Source organism: Rhineura floridana, chromosome 6 (genome assembly GCF_030035675.1).
Source record: "Rhineura floridana isolate rRhiFlo1 chromosome 6, rRhiFlo1.hap2, whole genome shotgun sequence".
NCBI classification, from domain to species: domain Eukaryota; kingdom Metazoa; phylum Chordata; class Lepidosauria; order Squamata; family Rhineuridae; genus Rhineura; species Rhineura floridana.
The window spans coordinates 79087012-79107986 of record NC_084485.1 but is presented as its reverse complement, the minus strand read 5'-3'; the positions used below and the strand labels follow the sequence as shown (position 1 = coordinate 79107986).

Here is a 20975-nt window from a genome sequence, read left to right as displayed (position 1 = left end):
ATTCAGTTCTCTACATTTCTACAGAGTTCTGCCATTTTTTTAAAAAAAATCCTCATGAAAATTTTCCATCATTTTAGCGCAAATTTCTCCAAATAAACACATTTTTGTATGCAGTTTTGACAAAGGTACACATTTTGCAAGCCATTTTTCCTCATTTCATGCCTTTTTGCATGTTATTTTCACTCATGTATTCGTTTTTATGCACACTTTCCCCTCCTATATGCATTTTTGTAAATGTTTAATTGGCGAACTGCATCCCAAAATTCTAATAAATGCAAATTTCAAAGGATGGCTGTGTTTTGGTTCTCATATTGTTTTGAAAATTGCAAATTTGAGAAATTCTGCTTGAAATGCGAACTGAGTCAAAATTCTTACTTATCTCTACTCCTGAGCCCTCTTTTTCTTCACCCCACCATGGGCATGGGATATGGTTAAAAATAAGGTGTGCATCTTCTCATAACAAAACATCAGCCAGCAAAAGCAACATAACTAATCTTGGCTGAATTCTGATTCATTATCACACAGATATGGACTGCATTCTGATTCATTATTGCATAGGTATGGGCTGTCTCTCTCAATGTACAGTTCAATTTGCTGTGTTGGGGAGCTGGGGATATTTTCTTCACTATTTTTGCTGCCACAGATCTTCCTTAGAAATGCATAGTTATGTTCAGCATATCAGGGTAGAGACATATTTACTGTTGTGCTGGTTCCAGTGCATCTCTACCTCTCTTTTCTCAAAAGGGGGGCACACGACACTAGTCAAACTCTGCCCCCTTTTACTCTTGAAGCCTCATCTAGTCAGCTCCAGTGCATTTTTTAAAAAAATCAGCTTCAGGGAGATTTCGCAACTGATTTGTAGATCAACTCCTTTGTCTTCCAGGTGTGGCCAATGGAAATACTTTGCTGCAGGCTCAGGAAGAGACCGTGATTGGCCCAACACTTTGCTGGGGGCAGTGCTGAGAGGTCTGAAGTCAGCAGTGGGGAAGGGAAGTGTGGCCAGCAGATGGCAGTATTGCTTCAAAACACAGGCAGAAAAACCATTCTGGCTGTTTTTCATGTGACAGAGTGTGCCCATAGCCTCAGTCATTAACAATGACAGTCCTTATTGCTTCTGTAATGGTCAAAAAGCTACACCAGTGAATACAGATCTATGCTATCCAGATGACATATCTGGAGTCCTTAAATTCTTTCATAAAAGGAGGGAATCATAGAATTGTAGAGTTGGAAGTGGCCTTGCAAGGTTCCCAGGCCCGGCCTCCAAGAGGTCTTCTGTATCTTTAAAAGTTGTGCAGGGGAAAGGGAGAATTCCACCTTATGGTTTTTCCCATTATAGTGTTACAAGAACACCTGCACTTGGCTGACTTTCTCTTCTCCTAAAGATACAGGATCAGTCTCAGGCCCTGAACCTGGCAACCCTAGTGAGCAGTGACGTGGCCAAGTTTGTTGATGATACTAAATTGTTCAGGGTATTTAAAACAAAAAGGGATTGCGAAGAGCTCCAAAAGAATCTCTCCAAACTGAGTGAATGGGCAGTGAAATGGCAAATACAATTCAGTCTAAGCAAGTGTACAGCGATGTAGATTGGGACAAAAAAAGTCTTAATTTCACATATTCTCATCGGGTCTGAATTGGTCGTGAATGACCATGAAAGAGATCTCGGGGTTGTAGTGCAAGCTTTGTGAAGATGTGAGCCCAGTGTGCAACAACTGTGAAAAATGCACATTCCATTTTAGGGTTCATTAGGAAAGGGACTGAAAATAAAACTGCCAATAATTCTGTTATATAAATCTATGGTGTGACCACACGTGAAATACTATGTACAGTTTGGTCACTTCACCTCATCTCAAAAGGTTTTTCTCCCTTTCACATAATGCTAGACCTTAGGGCCATTCAATGAAGGTGAAGGGGGGAGGGGGGAAGATGGCGGCAGTGCAGCTGGCTGCATCCGAAACGGCTCCCGAGTGCTGCTGAGTTTTCCTTTCTAACTAAGGTGAGCCCTGACCTTGTTATGAGACTGTAAATTATCTGAAACAGCCCCAACTGCGTGTCCGTTTACTGGAACAGCAAAGGCTGACAGTGAATCAACTAGTGAGGAGAAAATCAGGAAAATGCCAAAAGAACTGCTGAGCCCTCCCTCCCTCCCCTCACGGTGAGATAACCGCCTCAGAGAATGAAGCATAAATTGCCCATTCGGGTGTAACAACAACCTCACCTCATAACTCATGCCTCAGAACTAACTTGGAGGCTTTTTTCTACATCCAGTCGTTACAACAAACGAGTCTAGGTCTCTCCCCCAACAAACTGTTGGATACAATATGGTCCTTACCTGCTTCGCAAGTAAGATGCTGGGGGTTTCTATTCTCCCCCCCCCACTGCCTCAGCTAAGAAAAACAAGGGAAAACAAACGAATTCCTACTTCTCACCGAAAGAGATGCCTGGGGGAGGCAGTGGTCAACTCTCTCTCCCTATCTTGAACACTGTAGGCAAGGCCAACAATGTAGAAATCAAAGCCCCCACCAACCTCGATTGGTCTGTGGATTACACCAGGCGCAGCCTTGCTCTTCACCCAGAAGAAAGGTCCCCCCTCAGATTAGACCTTGCAACAGAACTCACGCAAGCAGTCCTCCTGGCATCTAACCTCCCTGAGAACCAGACTGATCCAGAAAAAACTGCCTCAAAACAACCCATAAGTAACCACGCCACCTATCTTGAATCGCGAGTAAACCCCTCAGCACTCCAGGAATGCCTCTTGAGTCCTATAATGCCTGGATATATTAAGAACAACCAGATCTCCAATTCCCTTTCTTTCCCTCCCTATGACAAATATTCCTGGCCATCACTCCAGGACAAACCAACCCCTCCCAAAACGGAGAACGTATTGGCACTGCTCGTAACTGAACTTGTCAAAATAAAAAAATTTCTCTCAGAATGCTACGATCTGCTGGTGGTCATAGCCGAATTCCACAAACAAAGCGAAAGATCCAGCAATGAAGGCATCTCCTCTTTTTGGCCCCCTCAAGTAACATCCATTGCACCAGTGGCAGAAAGAGTGCCAATGAATCTACCAAAGCCACATCGTGGAAAAGGAAAACACAAACCCATTACCCAGAAAAAGAGCAAAAACATCAAACCAAAGGGGAAAAGACTGAAAGCAGCCGCAAACTTCAAGGGATTGAATTTCAATAGGCTCTTTGACCTCCTCGAAAAATCAAAACAGGTTCCATTCAAAACTCCCAGAAGGGAAAGACCACACAACTTCTTAACGTGGAGCACGTCTACGAACACACAGCAGAATCCCCCCTCATCCTATCCCTCAGCTGACAAAACAAGTACCTGCCAGCCCCCCCCCCGGCCCTTCCAGAACAAAAAGCAGCCACCATACACTCACCAGTCGGACCTCAGGATCAAAGGTAATACACTATTGATTCGGGCTCTGCTTTCCAGTTTAAGGACCAAATTAAGCCCAGATTTACTCCAAACCCCATAACTGTCAGGCCCAGGATGCGACTCAGGAACCAGACCAGAGGTTGTAGTTAATTCGTGTTTTATTAGAGTAATGTCCAACAAAGACTGCGCTTTCTCATGAAGCAATACAGGGATACAGGTCCTGCGACATTGGGAGAAAGTTGACAGAGCAAGGGGCTGCTTCCCGCCTGTTCTTTAAGAAGGGGCTAAACGGGCGCGCAACCTTTCGCTCCTCCTTAACTCCCCCTCAGGTACTGCCCGCCTTCCCCCCCTTCTCTCCTGTCTTTTCAACCGTCTGCGTGTGCGTGGTGAGGGGGGAGGCATCACCTCCTCCTCTTCTGAAGTGTCCGATTCCCCTATGGGTGATAAAGGAGGAGCTGAGGGTAAACCATCTCTCCGCCTTTCTGCTGTGATCAGCCCTCCCTCTTGCTCTGAGCTGCGGAGAAGGGAGGGCCTGGGAATGTCTGGGGGGGATTCTAAAACTTCAAGGCTCTCAGGCTCCCCGTTGCTAGGCGACCCTATCTCTGGCATGTCCTCTGTTTCGGCTTCGCTCCACAGAGGGTAAGTTCCTCCCTCCTCCCTCTGCCAGCCATTTGAATCCTCTTCTGACAACCCCCCAGGAGCCCAGCTCATCCTCCCGACACCATCCCCCTTCTCAAGCTGTGCCCCCCTCCCCCTGTCTGGCTTGGGGCAGTGAGGAAAATGTTGATGGAAAAGTTTTACTAACTCTGGAGCATGCACATCATCTGCATTTTCCCATGATCTGTCAGCCACTCCATAGCCCTTCCAGTGAATCAAATACTGCAGCTTGTGGCGTCTGATCCTGGAATCCAAGATTTCCTCAACTTCAAACTCAAGCTGCTCATTTATCAGGAGTGGGGACCCAGGAGGCTCCTCCGGCTGCAGCTCACTGGGAGGGGTAGCTTTCGTCAAGAGGGATCGATGAAACACAGGATGTATTTTAAACGTGTCAGGTAGCTTCAGCCGGTACGCCACGGGATTAATTTGAGTTTCTATTTCAAAAGGACCCACCCTTTTGTCTTGTAATTTTCTACATTTGCCCGGCATCTGGAGGAAACGGGTGGACAGCCATACCTGGTCTCCTGGTTGAAGGGGGGGGCTCCTTCCTGTGCAGGTCAGCAACTCGCTTGTACTCTGTTTTGGCTTCGTTTAACTGCTGTTTCAGTGTTTGTTGCGCCGCTGGCAATTCTTTTAGGAAGTCCTCAGCTGCCGGTACCAGCATTCCTTCTGAGCTGCTTGGAAAGACTTTAGGATGGAATCCATAATTCGCGAAGAATGGGGTTTGTTGAGTGCTGGAGTGTAGAGAATTGTTGTAGGCGAACTCTGCAAAATGCAAATATGATACCCAGTCAGTCTGTTGATAGGACACATAACTTCTTAAATATCTTTCCAAAACGGCGTTCAAGCGTTCCGTTTGCCCATCTGTCTGGGGGTGATGGGCGGAGGAGAGTTTTAATTCCGTCTGCAACTGTTTCCACATTGCTCTCCAAAATTTGGCTGTGAACTGAGTTCCTCGGTCTGAGACTACACTGTTTGGCAACCCATGCAGTCGGTAGACTTCTTTGATGAATAACTTGGCCGTTTCCTTAGCCTCTAAGGCCCCTGCACAAGGGAGGAAATGCGCCATTTTGGTGAGTAGATCTACCACGACTAAAACGGCTGTCATTCCTTGGGATTTGGGTAGATCAGTTATAAAATCCATGGAGAGATCCTTCCAGGGTTCATGTGGGACAGGTAGCGGTTGTAACAGTCCTGCTGGTTTTCCTGTTTGTGTTTTTGTCCGCAGACAGACAGAACAGGACTTTACATAGCTTTCAATATCCCTACGCATTTTAGGCCACCAGAAGTCCTTGGCCACGTTCTGAATGGTCTTGTAAATCCCAAAGTGTCCCGCTGTGATGGAATCATGGCACTGGCGTAGGATTCTGAGCCTTAATTCTCCTTCTGGCACATATCTGGCTGTTTTGAACCATAATAGTCCATTCCTCCAGTGAAAGGTTACTTCTGAGTCTTGACTTTGTCCCGTCTCCTGCCCATATTTTAGTACGTCTGCATCTTCTTGTTGTGCCTTTTTGAGTTCCTCTTCCCACGAAGACTGGCATGATCCCAACATTAATTTCTCTGGCGGGATCACGTACTGAGGCTGGTCCTCGGATTCACTTTCTTTGTACTGTGGCTGTCTGGATAAGGCATCAGCTCTCTGGTTTTTGGCTTGGGCTTGGTAAGTGATCTTGAAGTTAAACCTGGTGAAGAACTGGGACCATCTTATTTATCTCTGGTTCAGCTTTCTGGCAGTTTGGAGGCTTTCCAGGTTCTTGTGGTCGGAGCGCACTTCGATCTGATGAGGGGCCCCCTCTAGGTATTGTCTCCAGTTTTCAAAAGAGTCCTTGATGGCCAGCCGCTCCTTCTCCCAAACTGTGTAATTCTTCTCTGCAGGCTTTAACTTCCGAGAGAAGTATGCACAGGGGTGCAGCTCCTTTCCTTCTTGGTCTAATTGCAGAAGGACCCCCCCCCGATAGCAAAATCTGAAGCATCTGCTTCCACGATGAAAGGGCGGGTCGGGTCAGCAAAGTGCAGAATGGGCTCGGAAGCGAACCTTCTCTTCAGCTCCTCAAAGGCCTGGGTGGCATTCTCTGTCCATTGAAACTTCTTCTTTCCCCTTAAACAGTCAGTCAGAGGAGCTGTCAATTTGGAAAACCCTGGAATGAACGTTCTGTAATAATTGGCAAACCCCAAAAACCGTTGTACATCCTTTTTGGTGACAGGTTGGCCCCAGTCCAATATACAGCTTACTTTCCCTGGGTCCATCTCCACGCCTTCCGCTGAGATTCGATATCCAAGGAAGTCTAGAGACTTGAGGTCAAATCCACATTTCTCTAATTTAGCATACAGGTGATTTTCTCTCAGTCTCTGCAACACCGTCTTCACATGCTGGTCGTGGTCTTCCTGGTTCTTTGAGAACACCAGGGTATCATCTAAGTAACAGATTACATATGTGTCCAACAAGTCTCTAAACACGTCGTTCATGAATTTTTGAAAAATTCCTGGACTTCCACAAAGTCCGAACGGCATGACCAGGTATTAATACTGTCCGTAAGCGGTCAAGAACCCTGTTTTCCATTCATCTCCCTGCTTCATCCTGATCAGATTGTACGCTCCTCTCAAATCCAACTTCGTGAAGATTTTTGCAGAGCGCAGTCGGTCCAACAACTCTGAGATCAGGGGCAGCGGGTAGCTGTTGGGGATGGTGATCTGGTTCAATGCGCGATAGTCGTTACAGGGTCTGAGTTCCCCCCCTTCTTTTTCACAAACAATAGTGGCGCTCCAGCAGGGGATTGTGAGGGGCGTATGAATCCTCGTCTCAGGTTTTTATCCAGGAATTCCTTCAGGGCCTCCCTCTCAATCTCTGTGAGAGAGTAGATTCTCCCTGATGGAATGCTGGCTCCTGGCACTAGATCAATCGCACAGTCGTAAGGGCGGTGGGGGGGTAAAGTCTCTGCCTCCTTTTCATCAAACACATCTTTGAATTCTTCATACTTTGGTGGCAGGGTCACTTGCTCGATCTCTTGCACTGCCCCCGCTAAGGTGTTCTTGATTCCTTCAGGTTGACAGTTCTCCTGGCAATACTGTGAGGTGAACCACACCACCGCCTCCTTCCAACTTATTGTGGGTTCATGCTTTGCTAGCCAGGGCATTCCCAGAATCACCTCAAAGTTCGAGAGATCTGACACGTATAGCGAAATGAACTCTTCGTGCCCGGGGATTTGAAGTTTCACTTCCTCCGTGGCTTGTGTCACCCCTCCTGACTTCAGGGGTCTCCCATCGATAGTCTCCACAGCTAGGGGAGCGTTCAGTTTCCACCGGGAAATTCCATGACGCTTGACTAACTTTACATCAATAAAATTTGTGGAGGCTCCACTGTCAATTAAGGCAGTGGAATTAAACACCACTCCTCTGGAAGTTGTAATCCGAATAGGCAAGACCAACACCCCCTTTGAGGGAGGTTGGATTGTTGGGGGGCCTTTATACAACGCTGCCCCCAGTCCACCGGCCTGCACGTGGACTGGGTGTTCTAGTTTCCCGACGGCTCAGCTTTCCCCCCTTTTAGTCCACAGTCTCTGGCCACGTGGCCCGGCTTTGAACAATAAAAGCATAAACGTTCTCGGCGGCGTCTTTCCTTTTCTTCTTCCGACAGTCTTGGCCTAGCCCCTCCCTGTCCCTCAGCTGCATTACCTGCCATTCCTGCAGAGGGAAGGGTCTTGCTGCGAGATGCCGAGGCTGAGTATCTCGGGACCTCCTGCTTCCTTTCCAGGCGCCTTCCTTCCATCCGGTGATCTATCTGTAGGCATAGCCGGATGAGCCCTGGTAGGTCAGCGGGGGGGGGGAGGTCCTGGCCAACTCATCCAGGATTTCAGCATTTAATCCACTCCGGTACATAAACATCAGGGCGGCGTCATTGTAACCAGTTTCCTGGGACAGAATTTTAAAAGCGTTAGTGTACTCGGAAACAGTCCCTTTAGCTTGCTTCAGAGCGCCTAGTTGCCGCGCTACTGTTTCAGCTCTTTGCGGGTCTTGGAACATCTCGGTCATCTCCTGTATAAATCCTCTGTACCTTCTTAAGACAGTATCTTTTCTCACGAGATACGGAGTCACCCATTTTGCAGCTTCTCCCTCCAGGAGGCTAATCACGAAAGCCACTTTAGCCCCATCGTCTGGAAACTCCATGTGCCTGACATCCAGATATAACTCACATTGAGCCACGAAAGTTGCCAACTGATCACTTTGTCCCGCGTATTTTGGGGGCAATCCAATGGGAACCTTTACTGCGGCAGCTGGAGGGGCTGTTTGCATCTGGTCTATCGTGGCCTTCAAGGTTTGATTATCCGTCTTCAGCGCCTTGACTGCTGCTAGCAGGGCTTGGACATCCGTCTGCAATTCAGCTACCTTAGTCCTCAAGAGTTTCACTTCTTCCGTCTCAGAAGTGGGGTTCGTCCCCCCCGCTGCTCCCTTTGACATCTTGTCCCAGTCAAGTGAAGAGAGCGTTGAGGGTGATTTAGGTGGCTCTGTCAAGCTGTCAGGCCCAGGATGCGACTCAGGAACCAGACCAGAGGTTGTAGTTAATTCGTGTTTTATTAGAGTAATGTCCAACAAAGACTGCGCTTTCTCATGAGGCAATACAGGGATACAGGTCCTGCGACATTGGGAGAAAGTTGACAGAGCAAGGGGCTGCTTCCCGCCTGTTCTTTAAGAAGGGGCTAAACGGGCGCGCAACCTTTCGCTCCTCCTTAACTCCCCCTCAGGTACTGCCCGCCTTCCCCCCCTTCTCTCCTGTCTTTTCAACCGTCTGCGTGTGCGTGGTGAGGGGGGAGGCATCACCTCCTCCTCTTCTGAAGTGTCCAATTCCCCTATGGGTGATAAAGGAGGAGCTGAGGGTAAACCATCTCTCCGCCTTTCTGCTGTGATCAGCCCTCCCTCTTGCTCTGAGCTGCGGAGAAGGGAGGGCCTGGGAATGTCTGGGGGGGATTCTAAAACTTCAAGGCTCTCAGGCTCCCCGTTGCTAGGCGACCCTATCTCTGGCATGTCCTCTGTTTCGGCTTCGCTCCACAGAGGGTAAGTTCCTCCCTCCTCCCTCTGCCAGCCATTTGAATCCTCTTCTGACAACCCCCCAGGAGCCCAGCTCATCCTCCCGACAATAACCAGCCAGGCTTGGAAACTGACTCTCAGCCGCCAAAGCCTAATCCTTTCTAATTTTCCGAAGCTTCCAGGTGCCTGGTCCTTTGACCACCGTAAAGCTCATTTCCTTCGCCTGGCAAAAAAGATTGCCCTCCGGTGTGGCACTATCGCTGACATCATTGATATTGAATATCTATTTAACAATCACCGGTATGCCTGGGCCGTGATAACCTTTCGGACCTGGGCATCTATACAACTCCTCTACAAAGAAAAAGATAAATTTCTCCACCCCAGAATTTTAATATCTAGATTATTCGAGAGTCATAATCAATTCAACCTGTTCCACAACAACATGCATTTCTCTGAAAACAACATCTTGAGTAATTCGCCTATTCATCCAGACAACCCCCAGGCTACATAAAGCTCCCCAAGCCTCGGACTCGGCTCAAAATGTATGCTCTCCAATTCTCTCTACGATTTCAAATCAGTTCAACTTCCAGAAGAAAAAGACCTCCTAGACTCATTCTTATTACTACCTTTACAGTCTCAGGAAAAAATAACCTCCAGACTCACTCTTTTAAGAGACACGCTTGTTCATTCCATGCAGGACAATGCCAGGGAGCCTCTGGAGCGAGAATTGAAATCACCATGCCCTTCAATGACACCAGCACCTAGGAAATCGGAGTTTTCGACCGTCCAGCCTAAACGGCATATGGGGATTCCTCTTTGCGCTGAGGCCCCTACTATCCTAGGACCACTAACAACAAAGCCGATCGACATTGCCCCTAAAGGAATATCCGCCGAACCATCTGACCAGACCTTTACAGTCTGGATCTGACTGGCTACAATCCAGATTCCTGGGACCCGAGGAACTGGGCCCTACACCTTCATCGCCCCACCTGAGCACGCTGGACAACAAAAAAAAAAGTTTGTCACCCTCCCAGCGCAAACTGGTGCTGTCTACATGGATTTGACTGGAGAGCTCAATCAGATCATAGAACTAAGCTGACAAGGCAATCCTTCAATCGGACCAACATCAGGCCGCCTTTCCCCTCGCCCTTGGGACTACAGGAAATCCAGCACTACTCTCAAAGCCCAGCTCAACCTTTTCTCCTGGAATACTTGCTGATCGTTATCCTGGGGTCACAGACATGGTGGTGAAATTTTGTGCAGCCGCTATTGCTCGTAGGAGGGTTTTAGTCAAAGATTTTAAAACGTCCCACTAGTTTTTATTGACAACTAGTTTTAACATTATAGTTTTGTAAATTGAGGCTGTATTTTGTAAATATTTATTTTACAAGTGAATTGTTTTGTATTGCTCTTGCTGGTCTATGACTGTAATAAATAATTCATTCATTCATTCAATGAAGGTGAATGTTTAAAGATTCAGGACAGACAAAAGAAAGCACTTCTTCACACTGAGGTGCATGGTTAAACTATGGAACTCTCTCCCACAAGACTTAGTGATGACTAGGGATGGGGGCAAAATTCAATTCAATTTACATTTAAAGATGTAAATTCAATTTACATTTAAAGATATATCAAATTCACACTTTCTGAAAAAAGATGAAAACAGGAACCTAGCTATCTTTTGAAAGTACCTTTTGAATATCTTGTGCACTTATCCAAATTTTGCAACAGAGTTCTTCAACCAAACAATGTTTACAAAAATGTATAAATTATGAGAAAATGTGCTTTAAAATAATATATTTGTGAAAATAACATGCATATATTTGAGAAAATCTTTGCAAAATATGTACATTAGATCATGATTATTAAAGAGAAAATTAGTTTTGAATCAAAATTGACTATATTTTTAACTATTTCTGATTGTTTACTGATTTTGTCACACTCACATTTAAAAGGCATCATTTGTGTATGTATATCATGGGGGGGGTGTTTCCTCCCTGTGCAGGTCCCCTTCCTCCTCCCCATGCTTATCTTGATAAACCTAAACTGTATTTGATGTTTATGGTCTCTAGACTAACAGGTTGAACTTGAATATTAATTTTGGGAAGTGTAATGTAATCGCTTGTTCAAAACAGCTGCTCTCAGCATTTCCTAGTTCCTATATGCTTTAGCTCTAAGTTACGGGCATCAAACAAATCATTCATTACCTCATTGCACACAAGACCATGAGGACTGCAGTCAGCTGCCTTATTCTGGGTGAGTAGAAAATTGCTAGAGGAAGAAATCCAATGTAAACAAGGGGAAATAGCTCTGTTTGCCAAAGGTGTTTTTCCCCAGAAAGTTTAGGATCTGAAAGACCATGGAACAACCTGGTGAGGAAAGAAAATTTAGTGCTTTATTCAAGCAAAAGCAGTTGTTTTTTGGCAGGCAGGCAGGCACATACACTTAAAGCAACTAATGACAGCTTTTATCTTATGTTCTTTTTCCTGGTTGAAGCCGCAGACTGCAACAGCAGCAGAGATCCCCCTTATAGCTCTGTTTGGATTTACACTGAACTGCACTTCTTTTCAGGATGGTGTTGAGGCTTCTCTTCCCAGATCTAGGGCACTTTATTTATACCAAAAAGACCCTCTGGGAGGGGACACAGGTGGCACCTATACCTGCGAATTTCTTATCTTTCCTAGGGGTCGGTGTACTTAGATCTCACACTTCTGACTTTTGTTTATCCCTTAGTGCCCTTGAAGTTGTTACAGCCTGGCTGGGAACACTGCTGTGAAGCATTCCCCACCCCTGTCAGTGTATGTGAAAGCATTCTCCCTAATGAGCTCATCTGCTGTTTGTTTTGACTAATTAAATGCCCTCTTCCCAACCTCTGTTTTCAGCATAGGCAGAGTGAAAAAACCTCTTCCCAGCTTTTTGTCCTAAACAGAGTTAGAAAGCCTGCAAATTCCTGCACAGAGCTTTCTCAGACTCCTGTGCTATGCAAGAAGTCCACAAAAGCAATAAATAACCCTATAGATTGGGGTATGAGACAAGAATTATGGGACAGGGGGAATGGGGCATGCCGCACTAAGTCTCCTCATTACATCTAGATGTCTTGCAGATTTATTTGCCCCTACAAGCTCAGAGGCAGAACAAATGCATTGCATGTATAAGGTTGCAGACTCAGTCCCTGCTATGTAAAGTTAAAAGGATCAGGCAGACAAGCAGGTGATGTGGAATATCCATTTCTGCCCCAGACTACGGAGAGCTGATGCCAGTTAGATGGTCAAATAGTCTGATCTGGTTTAAGGTAGCTTCCTATGTAGGCAGTTAAGTATGAGCAACCCATATGAAACAATCAACATGCCAGCCCCATGTTGTAGAGAGGAATAACCAAAAGTTAAAAAGAAACTTGTATAGAAGACTGACCAATTTAACATATTAAAATCTGATACAGAAGATTTTGTAATGGAATTATTATTATATATAATATATTTGTTCCTGTTACAACTGGTCCTAACATATTTTAGAAAGGTAGCACTGGACTGGACAGTGAGCATTGGGGGTGGGGGGGAAAGAGCGCCCTCACCCATTCTATTCTAAGCCCTGCAAGCCACTCACACCTTGAGATGCCCTTAGTTTGGCCTCTGCCAGATCTTTAACAGTGGCAGAAGGGACTCATCATGGAACAAGAGCTGGGACGGTGCTGTTGTAGTGTGTGTTAGGATTGGCATGTGCAGGAGCTTTCAACTTTTATTGTAACACAACACAATAAACTGCTATGAGGACCATTTAGCCAAAGCCTTCAGCACACCTTGTTTTCCATTAATGTGGCAGACCCTGATATTTTGTAATTATGATTATTATTGTTAAGGAAGGAAAGAAGTGACAGAGCCAAGCCCATTCCAGAACAACCAAAGAACGTTAGAGGAAATCTATTTCAGAAAAAAAGCAAAGACGTCTTTGGAATTGTAACGATGAACACATGCAAATTTGTAAGGAAGAACTTTCTGCTTTAGATGTCTTTTTGCTTGACTCCCCAGTATTTGCTGCCTCAGAATCAATATTGGGCTTTACCCAACAAACAGCTACGTTTAACATCATTTTGTTTCAATATTTATCTTAGGATTTGTCATTTGTCATTTGTCTTGGATTTGTCGCTTTCCACAACAATGAAAAAGGTAGAAATTATTTTATCTTCTGGGAGATGGGGAGTGAAGGCAAGTGGTGATAACTCAATTTACAAGAGCTGAGATGCATTTTATCTATGCCAGCTCATTTTCTCTTCAGTGAAAGCCTCTTTTTCATCTTGTTGTCCCTTTTCGAAATTCATCCATGACCATTACAGCTTTTACATAATTAAAAAGAAGCATCTATAGAGCTCAGCCTGGGATTTATTTATTTATTATTTGATTTATATCCTCCCTTCCTCCCAGCAGAAGCCCAGGGCGGCAAGTTGTCCCTGCCTGCGCTGCATGGAGCTCACTTAAACCTAGGGAGACATCCTAACCATGTTACTGTGAAGTAAGCGCCTCTGAGTTTGATAGAACATTGCCTTATATGTATGAGTAGGATTGTGGCTTTAGGCTGTAATCCTGTGCAGTTACCCAGGAGCAAACCCCAGTGAGACTCTCATTCCAGGAACTAAGCATATGTTTGCCCTGCAGAGGTTAGATCAGACATTTGTCCTCCAGGTGATATCTTGCACACTTGGTGGGGAAATGGGATGAGTCTTGGCATTGTATGTCTGCTGGCAACTGTGTGTGTCAGTGCAAACTAGGACTGATCTGAAATTACTCAGAAAAGGATTTTGAGCTCCTTCTCAACCATTATAGCCCTCAGAATATTTATTATTTTATTTATTATTTTATTTATATCCTGCCCTTCCTCCCAGCAGGAGCCCAGCACAGCAAACAAAAATGCTAAAAACACTTTAAAACATCATACTACACTTGATCTTAGCCAAAAGGCCGAGAAGCGATAAACTAACTAGAGTTCTTCAAAGATACCATATCCCTGTTTCAACTGCTCCGACCCAGAGTAGACAGAAGCACTGGGAATCTATTCTCCATCATTCAGAATGGATGGACAGATTAGCGATTGACAACTCCAGGTTCTCTAAGTGGTTCACCTTATTTCAGCGTGACCATTTGAGGGCGAGTTATCTGATCTACTCCATTCCAGTTCAGTTGAGGCAAGACTTTACAGCACTCAGGTTCCAGACGATGCCAACTTCAGTTCTGTCAGGACATTATCAACAGATCCCATGGGAATGCCTTTGCATCTGTGGAGCCAGAGTGGTAGAAGATTTGCCCCACTATCTGCTTGAATGCTCCCTATATGTTCATCCTAGGGACAAATTTTTAGGAGACATGATTAAACTACAGGATGATCCCCAGGCCGATAGTCTTATTCCCTTCCTTCTAGCTGATAATGATGGTCACATACAGGGTAGCTCATTATGCCCTAGCAGCTCAAAAGTTACGGGTAAAACACTCAGACATGGCAAACCAGACAGGGTAATATCAGAGTAGGCCTGATAGGTACGAGCCGGATAGACGGATAGCTAGTCATTACTGACATATCCTACATTATTTTAAGCATGTTTAGTGGTTTGTATATTTGATGTATGTATGTTTTAATAGATGTATGAAAATGATTGTTTGTCTGCGACGGCGTAAGTCCATGCAATAAATATTTTGGATTTGGAAAACATCATAAAACAGACCTTCCTATCTAACTCACTGAATCTGTCATCTGTTTATTTATGAAATTTTATATACTGCTTAATCAAAAGATCTGTAAGTAGCATATAGTGTGATAATAATTAATAATATACAGATAAAAATCAACAGAATTTAAAAACAAGTATGCATAACTGAATTATATGTCCACTGTCCAGATAAGCTACCAACATGAACTAACAACAGCGTTTCATTCAGCCTTAAGCAAGCTGAAATTTCTCAGAAAAGACATTTTTGATACATTTTTAATAAATAAATATTTTTTGAGCTGCTCCTGAACTCTTGGAGAATTTTACTTCTCCCCTGGAGAGCATTCAACAAAATCTACCCTACCCTCCCCAAAAAATTCACTGCTGACAAATAGCATGGAGAAGTTGGGAGGCCATTTTTACTCCACCCTGGTGCTAAGAGATAGGGCAGAACAAATACAGGGAGGAAGATGAGCAGAAATCAGGAACATTGCATGTACAATTTGCTCAGGTGACATGTTTTCTATATGCAAGTGCATGTGTGCAGAAGAGCTCACTACCCACCTCCACTGTGTCTCTCTGGGCTAGTATAGAGAAAGCAAATGTCTGAACCAGCTTTTTGTGTAAAGCTGTGAGATTCAATAGGGATAAGATTCATTTACCTTTAATAACTATGAACAAGGAGGATTAACAGCATGCAATTTTTTCCTATCATAATCTTGTGGTTTTAAGATAATCTGCACCTCCCCGAATTCTCCCTTCTATAAGACTACCAAAGGTATGGTGACTGAGGCTGAATTGTATAACTCTAGCTATAAGAATCTTATCCAAAATCCATTACAATTTATGGGCACTGATATGGAGTCAGGAGTTGTGTTCTGGGGCCAATTGTTGCTGACCTGTGAGGTCATACCTGGGTGGGACTGGAGGACTTCAAATATGTACCAAATATCTGAACTATCTAGGGATGAGCAAAGTCCCCACCCTTCCATTCTTTTATTGTACCTTGGCTTCATTCTGACTCATATTCCACTCCTGAATTCCAGTTTACCTAAAAGGATTTCTAAAGCTAACTCTAAACTGAAGTATTTGCATTTGGTGCATCTTTAAGTTTCTTCAGCTCTTTTACATCCACTCAGGCTGCAGGGAGCAGGGTGGATAGTTCAGAGTAGCAAGTTAGATAGTTCAAAGAGGGCCAGACTGGAAAGCAGGCATGAAACAGGCTGGAGATAGGTTGGAAGCAGGCTAAAGAAGTGGTGCTGTGAGAGTGGGACTTTGGGGCAGAGAGCCAGGGCCATTTGCAAGCAGCAGCAAATGGGGCCTTGCTGGTGATTTTGAGGGAGGGCTTTAGGTGGGAGTAGTGGCAGTCCTCCAGGCAATTCCTCAATGGTGGATACTATACCCCCCTGGGGAAAAAAAGAAGCCTCTGTGATTGATACTCCATTTATTTATTTATTGCACATGTATACCGCCCCATAGCCGAAGCTCTCAGGGCGGTTTACAGCAATCAAAAACATTAAAACAAATACACAATTGAAAAACATATTTTAAAAACAATTTAACACACAATTTTAAAATTCAAAACAATATAAAAACAATTTAAAAATACATACTAAAATGCCTGGGAGAAGAGGAAAGTCTTGAACTGGCACCGAGAAGATAACAGTGTTGGCGCCAGGCGCACCTCATCATTGTCGCTCCATTATCACAGAGAGAGACTTCCTTGTTCAGCAGCTTCCCTTTTCACCACTGTCAATTTTGTATAATACATGTACATAAGCAATGCACTATATGAAAAGTCTTGATGCAATTTAAGTATAATTGCATCAAGATTGCTTAAAAAAAACACCAGAGTTTTATGAATATGTACTGGTAATATGACTGGGGGAGAAGGGGCCACTATGCTGAAGGAACTGACAGCTGTGGCAAACTGTCTATTCACTGTGCTCTGTACCAAATTGAGAATCAAAATAAAAGGATGGAGAATTCCTAATGCACAGGTTCCGCTTCCGAAATAAAATCAGGTGACTTGGAACTGCAAGGTCCAAACAGAAATTCAGATAGGAAGACTTAATGCAGGCTTCACTCACCTCCTTAGTTGAAGCCCATGGACCCATTAATTCCTTTTTCTTTCTTTCTGAGTAATCCCCAGTGTCTACTGAGGTGGCTCCCATCCACATATTTACTTGGAAGGGCTTTCATATTTACCTGTCTTGTTCATTGGGACTCACAGTAAGAATTGCTTCTTCTTTGTAGGGAGAACCCCACGGCAACAGCTATCTGACGAATATTGGAATTTACTGTACTATACAGGTATATTTTGGACCATTTCTGCATCATGCACATGACACTGGAGGAGGTGAAAGTGGTGCTATATCAGCTGTATAACATTCCTCACTAGGAGGTATTCACCATTAGTAGTTAATGTTCTCTATTATGTTTTTGCCCTTTGTAGTGTATACTCATGAAAGCCACTGAACAAGACTAATTGTTGAAACGCGTCTGGCTATGGTACACATTGTGCATTGTATGGGCACTGATTTATGTACATTGGCCACTGTTTACAAGTTGCCTTTTATTTCCACATTGATATTGCCTTGATTATATTATATATTTTGTATTTCATTGAGTTTGGGCACTGATTTTTTAAATATTTTTGGCCATCTTTTTATTACTATACGAGAATACTTATAAGGATTTTATATTGATTGTTTATATACATATTAAATTTTTGATATTAATTTATAACAATGCATTCTATGTCTGTACCTTAACTTTGTTTTTGCATTAAGGTAGATTTTAACTTCACAGTAGTTGCACCGGTTATGAATTAGCATAGAAAATGTATACAGCCATGTACAAGTAACTTCGTGGCACAGTGCAGGTAGCCATTGATTAGTAGAACATTAGTGTGTATTTGATTGTCACAAAACCAGTAGCCCAAAGTAAAATAATTGGCTAGGCAACAGTTGCAATTAAGTATTAACTGTAACAAAACCTTAACAGGATCACCAATTTTGTAGCTAATTCCTCAGCCTAAAGGGTAGCTGCCATCGACTTGAAAAATGAAATGGATTGCCTTCAAGTCGATCCCGACTTATAGCTACCCTATGAATAGGGTTTTCATGGTAAGCTGTATTCAGAGGGGGTTTACCATTGCCTCCCTCTGAGGCTAGTCCTCCCCAGCTGGCTAGGGCCTGCTCAGCTTGCCACAGCTGCACAAGCCAGCCCCTTCCTTGTCCGCAACTGCCAGCTGGGGGGCAACCGGCCTCCTTGAGACTATGCAGCTTGCCCATGGCTGCACAGGTGGCAGGGCACGTAACCTCTGAGCCACTTACTGTGGGGGTGATCTTTAGCTGGCCCTTGACACCCAGGAGGCACGAGCGGGGATTTGAACTCATATACTCTGGATTCCAAGTCAGAGTCTCAGAGCACCAACAGAGTTCCGAGAGCAGACTATTTGTAGCAGTCTCTACGCTGGAGCATTAATCCACACTAATCAACCTTAATCAGTAGCGATCAAGGACTAGATTTAGAATCATTAGTTTCAAGCAATACACACCATTTATAAAAAGGTAGTTTATTTAAAAGAAAAGAAAGGCATATACAAAAAGAGGGTAGCATTTGTTTCCTCAAAGCTAGTCACCCTCACCCGGGCTAAGAGAGATACATTGGCATAACAAAGGTGAGAGATTCAATACAGACAAAAGAACATACCAAAGAGCTTTCTAATCTAAGATTCTCTACTCACAGTATAGTAGCCTGGTTCCCCAATGGCTTTTAACTGAAATCCTTAGGCGAGTCCAGGTAGATGGAAACAGGGAACCACAACTGAAGGAACATCCCTCACTTTTATGGAATCCTTTGAAGATAAGGAGGGCTAGACAGTCCCACCCACGGGTCCTGATATGCAATACCCCCTTTTCCTGATTTTTGATCTCAGGAAGCCAATAAGAGATAACAGATAAGGTTCATTTGCACCTTCTTGACTGCGAATTGCCTGTCTGACACTGAGCCTCGGATCCTCCTCAGCAGGGTGTCCCAGGGATCCCCAAGACTCCCAGATCCACCATTGTAAATAGCCTATGCTGGGTGCAGCTGGCCAGTCTGACTTAATTGCCACCATGTGATGCCTTGACCCCCTCAACTGCTGCTCAGTGATGGTGGTCACCTCCTTCTTTCTGCTCCATCAGTATTTCTTAATCAAGCCAGTATAAAATGGAGAGAGTTTGAAAATATTTCATAGCTAGCTGGTGACTGTTCCCTTTCTAAAGTTTTTTTGGCTGAAAGTCATTGCACTAGTTATGCACTAGTTTAACAGAGGGATTTTTCTTGGCCTTCTCTTTCCCCCTCCCACTTCCCATACTGACAGGCACTCCATGTGGCATTGGAGGCAAGGAATAAATGGATCAACACTGTGTAGACACATGACTGCTGACTCAATAGCACCGCCATGTGCAGACATGGTCCACAATTGTCACTGGCCCATGCTGGGTGCAGCTGGCCAAATTAACTTAACTGCCACCATGACTCAACTGCCAGGACCACCACATGATGCCCTGACCCCCTCTATTGCTGCTTGGTGGTGCTGGTCACCTACTAGCCTCTGCCCCACAATGTTTCTTAATCAAGCCAGTATAAAATGGAGAGAGTCTGAAAACATTACATAGCTAGATGATGACTGTTCCCTTTCTAAAGGTCATTTGGCTGAAAGTCATTGTGCTCGTTATTATTGCTTATATACTTGTGCTTAAATATTTGCTGGTCATGCACACCTTCCTTAGACGAACCAGTTCTTCTCTGCTGAATGACCCTAGGTGAGGGAGGGCACAGCCTCATGTTTACTTTAGGTTGAGCTAAATTTTTGCCACTGAAATAACCTTTTTATTTTCCTAGGTTTAGTTTCTATGGATGATGAAAACAGTGATGGTGGCATAGTTAAAGATTGTGGCCCTAATTCTGTTCCTTCCAGTAAATCCAGCTGTGTCTGTAAAGAAGGATACAGGATGGTATCTAGGAAAATGACTTCCTTGGGAACCAGTCAGACCACTTGTGAGAGTAAGTATATTAATTCTTGGCTCTTTTAAACTGCATCTTCTTGAGCTATACTGTAATGAATGGAAATGTGATTTTCATCCATTGCTAATGTTGTTATAGATGGCAACATCCCATTACTCCAAACAGATAGAAAACATTCCCTTATAATTAGGGGTAGGGAGCCTGTGGCCTTCCAGATGTTCTAGAACTACAATTTCCATCTTCCCTGACTCTTGGCTGTGCCTTATAGGAGTGGGAGTGCAGCAACATAGAAGGGCCATAGGGTCCCCAACCCTGCCTTATATCAATTCAATCCTGATTCTGTGGTTGGAAAGATAGTTCAGCTGTCAGGAATAGCAGATGAAGCTCCTTAGGTGCAAAAAGTTAGCAGAAGATTGCTGCAACACATGGTTGGGGGATGGCTTCAAGATCTTCTTCACCCATGGCACTCTTCTCTTAAGTACATAGGTGAAAATCTTGGAAGCTTACGTAAGGCTGATGAGAGATACAGTAAAGTTTAGTTGGTTGTTTTTGCAGAAAATGTTTAAATTGAGATTTGAATCTGGACTACATTCCATTTTGCCCAGAGGGATGAAAAGGATATGAAGGGGTTATTTTAGCCTCTGTACATAAATATGCTTTCCCGGCACATTAATGATTGAGGCTGCAATCCTGTACCAAGTTACCTAGAACTCGGTGGATCTTCTGAATAAATATGCATAGATCTGAATAGATATCCATAGGATTGCACTCTAAGGCTGCAATCCTCAACAAACTTACTAGTGAGTAAGCTTCAATGAATACAATGGGATTTACTTCTAAGTAAACCTACATTGGATTCTGTTGTAGGATCCTTCAGTCGTGAGCTGGTGGAGTCATATTGCCCATCAGCAAAGTAACTAGTGCAAATAAGTACCTTAAATAAACACTAATATTGGAGAGTCCATATTACTTGTCAACAGCAACAACAATAAAACCTAAAGAAAAATGTACACAAAATAATATTTTTGATTAAGGAGTGTTTGGGCTGATTCCAGATGGCCTGTTTATCGTGATTTCTCTGCACTACATGTACGGGGAGATTACATGATATCCACTGTTATTGAGTATTCATTCTGATTTGTTTGCCGGAAGGTTATATGATGTCACATCAAGCAAATGTTATTCCATA

The 20975-nt window shown here is 44.1% G+C and overlaps 1 protein-coding gene and 1 pseudogene across 9 annotated transcripts in view; one reads left to right on the top strand and one right to left on the bottom strand.

Moving 5' to 3' along the window:
* The first annotated feature begins 1915 nt into the window (after positions 1–1915).
* Positions 1916–20975, top strand: part of LOC133387569 (putative adhesion G protein-coupled receptor E4P) — a 46935-nt gene continuing 27875 nt past the window's right edge. For 3 of the 9 annotated variants that reach the window (XM_061632610.1, XM_061632617.1, XM_061632609.1), the window contains exons 1-3: positions 11295–11328; positions 17024–17080; positions 19664–19825. In XM_061632610.1, the coding sequence (XP_061488594.1) occupies positions 11298–11328; positions 17024–17080; positions 19664–19825 (250 nt within the window). In that variant the 5' untranslated portion in view covers positions 11295–11297. Of the gene's footprint in view, positions 1994–11288; positions 11329–13180; positions 13236–17023; positions 17081–17105; positions 17172–19548; positions 19585–19663; positions 19826–20975 lie in introns of those variants that run through there. The other 6 variants (XM_061632615.1, XM_061632618.1, XM_061632613.1 and 3 more) reach the window with 6 other exon arrangements.
* On the bottom strand, positions 13972–14036 carry LOC133388195 (U2 spliceosomal RNA; annotated as a pseudogene).